The following is a 9,255-nucleotide window of genomic DNA, read 5'->3' as shown; positions in this document are numbered from 1 at the left end:
TTTTTTTTTTTTTTTTTTTTTTTTAAATACCTGTGCTTGTTGTGGACTATAACTTAGATTTACACCCATCTCTCTCTCATTTTGGGGTTGGAAGGATAATCTGACCACTTTGTGTTATAGCCTCTGTGGGCATGTCCAGACAAGTGCGCACATGCAGCATGAAAAAAGTGGGGCAGTACATGTGGAGGCAGCGTGCACTGCCTGAAACCAGAGCCTAGCCAGATGGAGACATCCTCCAGCTGTGGGTCACACTCCACATGACAGATCGCCACTGCTGGAGCCTGGGAGGTCCCAAGGACCCCAGGTAATGCTGCTAAGACCTGTCCAGGTGCTGGCCCCAACCTCCCCTATGTCAGCTGGGGCAACTTGCCACACACCAAAGCAAATGTGCATGGACAGTCCCCAGGGACAAGTAGCAGTGGCACAAAAAAAGGTCTAGAGGATGGCAGCCAAGGGCTACCTTTCCATTGGATTTACAGGTGCTAGTTAAGGATCTGGGAAGATTTCCAGGTCTGTCTCTCTCATTAAATGAAGTTCTCATCTCATTTTACCTTTGTGCCACTGCTATATGTCCCTGGGGAAAAGTATGTGCGCACATGTCTCATGTTCTCTGGGTACATCCAAACGAGCACGTACGTGCACTTTGTGGCACCTGAAAGCTGTTTGAGGCTCCGCAAACTGCATGTAGCTCACACGCACCTGTTTGCTGTGCTGCTAATTTGCAGTGCAGTGCCAAAATTTAACGCAGGGAGATCCTGGTGCCAAAAAACCCCACTGCCAAAAGAAGTGGTGTAGCAGATGTGGTAGCAGCGTGTGCCACTGGAAACAGAGCCTGGCTGGCCAGAGCTATGTCTGGCTCCCAGCTAGGCTCTGAGCAGCCAGATTGGCACTGCTGATACCCCAGGAGGCCCCCAGGGACCCAGGTAAGGCTGCTGGAATCAGCCTCCCCTACCATACCTGGGTCAATTTGCCAAGTGCTGGAGCATGTGTGCCCTGGGACAAAAAGCAGTGGTGCAAACATGCCATTGCTTTTTGTGCTGCAGGAAATGTGCACCCCTGCATGTGTGCACTTGTCTGGATGCACCTTGTGTGTTCCACAGTTTTGAATGCTCATCATCATCCAATGACATGGCATATTACACAGCAACTCAAATACTCTTCTAGTTTTTCTTCGCTTAGTAGAAAGTGTTTTTTGTAAAATTAATCCTATTGAAATGGCTTATCTGATTCATGTGACTTATCACTCTCTTGCTGGCATTTCTGATCTAACTGATAAGCCTAAATAAAGGTAGAACTATGATAAAGAGATGTATGGAATATTAAAATGTTGTGCTTGTTTCTGTTATTGTTCCTTGTTGCCTTGTAATTTAATTTTATAGCTTGTTCTAATGCTTTTAAAAAAAGGCTTTACCTTTTTTTGTATATCAACATATTCTTTATGGAATATGGATTTTTAACTCTGTTCTGGTTTCAGCTTTCAGCATTTTACTAGCATAGGTTCAAAGTGTAGAAAACAGATTTACATGTACTATATATCACAGAATTAAAGATCTGCAGTACCTGACTGCAAGAGATCTTGGAATGACAATAGTAATTCTTGTCCAATCTTCAAAGTCTCCTGTGTAATAGATAGTTGGTTCACTCAGCTCACGAGAACTTCCTTCACACCCTTTGATTCCAGGAGATGCAGGATAACAGCCCTCCTTCACAAGTGACCAGAATAGGCCAGCATCATGGGAATACTGAAGCAGAACTGGAGCAGAACTACTGTACTGGTTAGTGCAACCAATGTTAAGCTGCAAAAAGATGGGAGTAAGAAGCAGTAGGTTAGATATGGGATATGAAGACTTACATGTATATGTATGTTTTTAATTATCAACCACATCAAATTTTAAATGTGTGAGTCTAAGTTCTACACATATATGGAGACTGGAAACCAATCTCTAAATTTTGGAACCTACTTCTTACACACTTGGCATTTTGCAGTAAAAAACCTTCCTATATCTTTGCTGAGGTTATTAAATTCAGCACAAAAGACATTTTATGGACATAAAACATCCCTGGAATAATGCCGTGTACTTTTATATCCCCAGTACAGAGCAGAGGTTCCAAACAGTACTGGGGTGGCACAATATTGCTGGTACTGTATTACTTTCTTTTCATCAGGAAAGCAAAGATTCAGGGAAGCCTTTAAACAAAGTGAAGCACTGTGTCAGACTAAAAAATACTGTGGTGAAGAATATTGGAGCTTCTATAAAGGTAATATACCAGTGTTGCCAACCCAAAGTGCTTAAAAAATATGAGCCAGGCTCTTAATTATGAGATTGGCATAAAATAATGGGATGTTTACATAATGGCATAACTGCAGGAGCTGGGATTTAAAAAAAAAAACAGAGTACCACAAGATTCACAAGCAAATTGCGAGGATTAGCAACACAAGCATATAAATCTGCATATAAAATAGGATAGACTAGAATACATGGAAAAAGTCACCATCTCTTCTAAAAAATCCTGTTCTGGAACCTTACATGAATAGCCTCTGGCTTCATTGCCTGTGACCCGTATGCAGGTGGATGAGTGGGAAAGGCGCAAAGTACATTCTCTATCTTTGCTCACCCCATACAAGGGTCTAGGGATAATGACAAACCTTGTTCACAGTCCATCACAGAGGGTGCATTCCCATGAGTGCACACATGCTGTCTGCAGCAGGGCAGACCCATCTTTAGTGCCACAACTTGCAAGCGCAGTACATGCAAGCACTCACTGCACTGCTAATTTGCAGCATTTTTGACATGGGAAGATCCTGGTGCCAAAAACCCAGTGCCAGAAAAAAGTGGGTGGTGTATGTGACAAGAGCAAGTGCTGCCCAAAACTGGAGCCTGGCCAGCCAGAGCCATGCTCTGGCTGCCAGCCAGGCTCTGCAAGCCTGGATTACTGCTGCTGGAGCTCTGGGAGGCCCCCAGGATCCCAGGTAAGGCTGCTGGGACAAGCCCAGGAGCTGGCCCTAGCCTCCCTTACCCCAGGGCCAGGGCAACTTGCTGCGTGCCGGAGTACGTGTGCAGGGACATTCCCTGGGGACAACTAGTCATGGCACAAATATGCTAATTGTCCCTGGAGAATGCACGTTCCCGCTCATAGGGATGCGCCCAGAGAGGGGAATATGATGTGGGATGGTGTAGCCTGCACATCCACCTGCATGCTTGGAGGTACTAAGAAGAACAGTTGGTGTCCCTCAACACCCATCCCGCTCAGTTTTCCAAATAGGTGTTCATCCCTGAGCATGAAGTGACATGCTAAAGTCAAACTAATTTTTCTCAGTCTTGCCCACTGACTCTAATGAGATGCATGCAGGCTAGCAGTACAGGATCAGTCCCCACAATGCATTTGATAAAGCTGAAATACTAACACCAATTCATGTGAAAAAGGAATGTATATTGACATATTTTCCTACTAGTTTGAAGCTACTAATTTCAGTTTTCAAACTATTGTAAGTGTAATATTAGAAAACTGAAATTACTATTCACTATTGTACTACAGAAATGATCTGCTAATATGAAATATATAAACTGGCAGAAGAGTAGTTGCACTTGAGCTTACCTAGACAAAATGATTCCAGGCAGTTCTTGACAATGGAAGCTTCACAAGTTCATGCACCACTTCAATGCATGCTTAAAGATAAGCATGTCAATGGAACTTAAGCATGTACTTAAACTGAAGTACCTGCCTAAGAGCTTTCTTGAACAGTTAGCTGTATTTGTCTGCAGTCAGGCAGAAGGCAGGACAGTGTGGCACCTTGTACACTAATTCACTCAGACAGGCATCAGCTTTCATAAGATACAGGCTGCCTTGTCAGATGCCATGAATGGACTTGCAGAGAGCAGAGATACTAAACAGAAAGGAGTAAGGGCATTTCAATACAAAGGATAAGGGAAAGGGGAGAAAATGAGGGGCACTGCTGAGACTCACCTTTGCCTCTCCCAGCAGTGCTCCCTCCTTTCTTCCCCCTTTGCTTATTCTTTGTATTTAAATGACCTAATTCCTTTCTGCAGAAAGAGGTAGTTAGCCGTGTTAGTCTGAAGCCAGGCAGAAGTCAGGGTGGAGATGCAGTTTATAGATTAAGTGAATCAGAGATGCATAAATCTGTGAGCTACAGCTTACTTCATCAGATGCTGGGCATGTAGTGAGCTGTGGCTCATGAAAGCTTATGTATCTCTGATTCACTTAAAAGGAATAAGGTAGGGTAGAGGTGCACCTTAAAGATTATTTCATATCCCTGTTCTTTGCAAGTTTATTCATAGCATCTGATGAAGTAGACTGTAGCCTATGTAAGGTCATGCCTCTCTGAAAGAATTTTTGGTTTACATTACTGTGCTAAAAATTTCAGAAACATAATGTATTTGACTATTATTAAACATTGCTTTATTTAGAATATGTTAGTATGCCTGGACCTCTGCCAGGTATAATACTCATGGAACCATTATTTTGTCAGTCAAATGGAAAAAAATGTGTCAAGATGTGAGTAGCATAGTTTTCTGGTTAAATGTTATTTACATATTTAAGTTTTTATCTATTTTTTTTTACAGTTTTAGGAACAATGTAATTAACACTGGTACATGCACTGTTCTCAGTTTGTTTAGCATTTTATCAGTGTAAACTTTTAAATGGAATGAGATTATTTTACAAATCCCCTTATTTCTAGCTAACTTTCCTATTTATAGAATGGTGGGAATTATATTTGAAAAGCTGCCTGTAAACATCTGATCTCTTTAATAATTCCACTTGTAAATTATTCAGTCCCTGTATCCACCAATTATGTAAGGACCTTGTATTTGTGGCTAGCTCATTAAAATTGCATTGCAACCAACCCCCAGAATTCACCAACGGGATTTCATTATAAACTCAATAAAATTTTGATTAGGGTTCAGAAACAACATCTTGCCAGAGCAAAGCCACTTTCTTTTGAGTCTATATTCTGATGTATTGTTAAAGCACAGAAAATTTTGTAAGTCCTTTAAAAAAGAGAATACTAATTAGAGCCTCTATTTCAATTATACAATAAAAGTAAATTGTCTGAGCAATCCACATCCAAGTACAGAATAGCCTGTACATTCTTAGTTTTATGTATAAAAAAATTCCTCATGACACACAGAAGCTTTGTTATCATTAAGTATCAAATAGGATAATTTGGGGGGGGGGGGGGGACTTTTTCCCCTCTATTGCAGAAGCACTTCCTGATATATAGTGGGATATAAAGACTATTACTTTAAGTCACTTCTGAGGATCATTATAAAATGGCAAGCTTTTAAGATTTGTTTTGGTAGAACAAACAAAGCTCCCCTGTTCCATTCCTGGTGTAATGCTTTTCTTTTATAGAAGACAAAGTTATTTATTTGAGCAGTACCACATATTTATGTCCTTTGCATCTTTCAAACAGGTAGAAATACAATAATTCAGTGACCAGGTTGCAAATTTAATCTCACAAGTAGATTTTATTCATGTGATCAGACTTGCTGAGATCAGTGATTCCTTTTCATTTGTCCACATCTTAATCTGATCTAGTGAAATTTATAGTAAAAGAATACCTTAAACTGGAGAACGTATCCAGGTTTCAGTGTTAAATCCCGAGTCACTGCAAATCGGTCCCCATCTGATTTACCAAATAGCATGGCTGATGGTGTAGCAGAACAGAAACTTTCATTTTTGACCATTCCTTCATTAGCCAACATCAGCCACACACTGAGCTGGTTCATAGGATAATCAAAAGCTGGTTTCTCATAAAAGTTCTGGTGGAAATGAAAACAAAAACAATGACAAAAATGCCAGTGTCTTGCAACATGACATCCTGATAAGCTACCTTTCAAATACATTTTTCTGACTTGATTCTTGGAACAATATGTATGTAAACCATTTAGTATCATTGGGCGTATCTACACATGCTATTATTGCAAAGCATCTACACATGCTATTATTGCAAAGCAATTAAACACAGGTGAAGTTTGTGCCGGAGTTTATTTCTCTTGGGTGCCATGTCTACCTGTGTGCCTGGGACCACAGCACACTGAGCCAGGTTGGAGCAGCCGCAGCTGACATGAGGTCTGGGGGGCCAGCCTGCCAGCTCAGGGCTGCTCTGACCTGGCTCAGCATATTGTGATGGGGCTGGCTGGGACACAAAGGTGCTCCAGTGCAGGGGCTAGCTGGTAGGCAGCCCCTGCACTGAAGTGACCTTGTGCCCCAGCCAACCCCATCAGTGGTTACATGTGCATCACAGTGCACTAAATACCACCGCTGTGGGATAATACCTGTGTTGAAAAGTACTAACCTATGACAATGTTTATTAGTTTACTGTGACCTAATAGGGCCGTGAATGTAGATGCTGAGACTTTACTGTGGAGTCAATTAGGCAACTCTGCAGTAAACACCTCATGTAGATGCACCCATTATGTTCTGAAAGAGGCCTCATTATTTGCAGGCAAGGATATTTCTACAAATATTAGTTTTCTTTAGTAGTAACCAATACATTTTAAATGACTAAGCCCTGGTACATCCCATTTCTTTAAGGTACCTGCAGACTAGCATTGCTTATTACCTGTGGTAAGGTTGGGTTAATGACGGGAATGATGCGCTTCTGCTTTTCTGACAAAATGATGATATCATCAATGGCCCACTGGTCATAACCTTCTCCTGAAAACACTGGTTGCCACCAGCGGAATCTAGTGCAAGGAGTCTTTGCAGCAGCAGGAAGCTCGAGATAGACAAATCTGCAAGAAAAGATTTGGGCAGAACTTCATAGAACACTCAATTCTTAAAGAGGAATATGAAATGTCACACAGCAGAGGGAGGAGGCCAGAAAAAGCTAAACTAATTTTATAGGTGGGAAGCGCTAGAAATATTCCAGATCAGTTCCCTATCCATAAAACTTGAATAATGCTACTTCCCTTCTCCTTTTCCCCTTGCTGGAAACTTTTAGTAAAAAAAAGCTACATGTTTTACAGAATGAGGCTAGGGTCAAATCTGTTTCTGCCAATGTTCAAAGTTCCTTTAAGACTTCCATCAGGTAGCCTTGACATCCCTAGTTTTTGGAGGTGGGCTTAAAATTTGGCAGCAGGCTTGCTAGGGATCAGAGAGAAGCTTGAGAAATCCAGCTGAATTTTGCTAAGTTTCAAGCCTCTGAATCTCTCCATTCAAACATGCTTAGCAGAGGTTTATTAGAAGCTGGTAGCTAAATGCTCTGTGTCAAAGGGACAGGTCTCAAAGGTGGCCATAATGCCCTCTGGTGGCCTCATGAATCCTGCCTTACTCCAGCTCTGTGTATCCACCCTCTTCATTCTTGCCTGCCATGCCACACTGGAAATATATATATGTATTTTTAAAAAGGAGGCTGCCCCAGAGTCCTCCAGCAAGTCTTAGTTAGCCTTCACACCCATGGTTCCCCCTCAGACCCCAATGATCCCAATCATTTCTCACATCATGCGAGTCTTCCTGGCTCATATGTGCATCTTGCAGGGCACCTGTTGCTTTATAGGCTATCCTTGGCCTCTGATCCTCTCTTACAACCGTGACTATGCCTTAAAGGTGTTATGAATCAATGACCTTGGTGGGCACCTGGCCTCCACCTAATGTCATGCCACCTTAGGCCTCTTACCCTTTTGGGGGCCTCAGCCCCTTTCCTCTCCTTAGTTTCCTTTTTGCCTAGGTTCACTGTGCTGTTCTTTACTTTGGGGTCCCAGCCCTTAGCTTGTCCCTTTGGGCACTGGGCCCCCAGGCCCTGTCTCTGTCCTTCTTGGGCCCTGGTTTTGCTCTTCTTGGGGCTGTGGGTCCCTGGCCCTGGTCTCTGTCCTTTTTTGGGTAACAGGCCTCTGGTTCTATGTCTCTGCTCTTCTTGAGCACTGGGCCCCTGGCCCTGTCTATACCTGGCCCCTGCTTGTTCATGCTAGGACCCACCACTGGCAGGGCTTCAAAACCACATGTCCCGCAGGCACCCTGTGGCTGCTGCCCTGCTCCAGCAATCCTCAGCCTTTAAATGCCTCTCTGGCACTGTTGGAACCTCCTAACCACCCCTTTTCTAGTCCCACCCAAACCGCCAGGATAACTAAAATGCAAAGGAGCAGCAACTGCTTCACATAAACATCCCCTTCTGGGTAAGGCAAACCTCCACAAAAGAGATAACATAGTACCGCTTTAAAAGAAGGAAAGCCATCAGTCCCTCAGAGTAAACAACCGAACACCAAAGCAGCCCCACCCCTGGGTCCTCCCTGCTTCCTATTCCTCAAGTGTTCAGCTCTGGCCCCAGGTACTAGCTCACCTACAGCCAGCTTGCTGCAAGACTCCTGCCTTGGCCCTGAGCCCTCTGGCTCTGCTAAAAACCTTAAATGCTCTGGCAGCAAAATCAAACTCTCCTCATCTTGGGGTCTGGCTCCTTGTAAACCTTCAACACCTTACAGTGCACATTGCCACTGAATTTCAACCAGCTGCTCCAGCTACAGACACCCCAATCCAGAGCTCCTTCCCTGATGGCCTGCAAGGCCAGCCTGCCTGCCATGGTTCAAGCACTGGGTTTATGCATCTCCCAGGCATGCCCCTTTCCATTCAGGTGACCTCCCTGGGTGGACTACAGGTGTCCCTTAATTGGGCTTGCAGGCTTAACTCTGTGGCAGCTTTATGTGACTGTCTAGCTGTTGCAGCAGTGCTTTACTTGCAATATCCTAGCTGTATTATGGCAGAGCCATTAGCTTGGCACTAGATGCTTATGGCTTTCAAACCTCCCCCCAGGGCCCTGTTCTTTTGGAGCGCCTACCAGGCAGTCTTTCCCAGCTGTTGCTCTCCAAACTGCAGTTTCCCTCTCTTCAAGTAACCAGTGCCGGAGGTGCTCTGTTACACTCTGCGTATTACCTCTACAATTAACATGCTTCAGCCAGAGTAGCAGAGGCTGGGCATGACTGAGAGCAGAGATTTCCCTTCTTGTGCTCTCATTGCTCTTTTGCTGAAGCCCAGACAATGTGGGGAAGAAGAAAGAAGAACCTGACAAGTAGGGCTGTGCGAACCTTCAGGTGCTGATTTGATTCAGAGGAGATTTGGCTCAACTCAGTGGCCGAATCTCTAAATCCAAATCAAATCAGGAGACCACTTAAAAGGTCCAAATGGATTCAAAGCTCTCTGAATCTATTCGTTAAAGATTTGGAGAGTGTTGGAGATTCAGGCAGTTCCTGCTGGCTGCACCAGGGAGCTGGACCCAGACTCCATGCTGGTAAGTAGGAG

General features: G+C 43.7%; 1 protein-coding gene across 1 annotated transcript in view; it reads right to left on the bottom strand.

Moving 5' to 3' along the window:
• Positions 1 to 9,255, bottom strand: part of RELN (reelin) — a gene marked incomplete at its 5' end in the record, with an annotated part of 668,605 nt that overhangs the window by 121,440 nt on the left and 537,910 nt on the right. Inside the window, 3 exons of the mRNA XM_019509331.1 lie at positions 1,561 to 1,796; positions 5,583 to 5,783; positions 6,587 to 6,758. Coding sequence (XP_019364876.1) covers positions 1,561 to 1,796; positions 5,583 to 5,783; positions 6,587 to 6,758 — 609 coding nt within the window. The remainder of the gene's footprint in view (positions 1 to 1,560; positions 1,797 to 5,582; positions 5,784 to 6,586; positions 6,759 to 9,255) is intronic.

Source organism: Gavialis gangeticus, unplaced genomic scaffold (assembly GCF_001723915.1).
Source record: "Gavialis gangeticus isolate Ggan-Ray unplaced genomic scaffold, GavGan_comp1, whole genome shotgun sequence".
Lineage (NCBI taxonomy): Eukaryota > Metazoa > Chordata > Crocodylia > Gavialidae > Gavialis > Gavialis gangeticus.
This window is presented reverse-complemented; position numbering and strand designations above follow the sequence as displayed.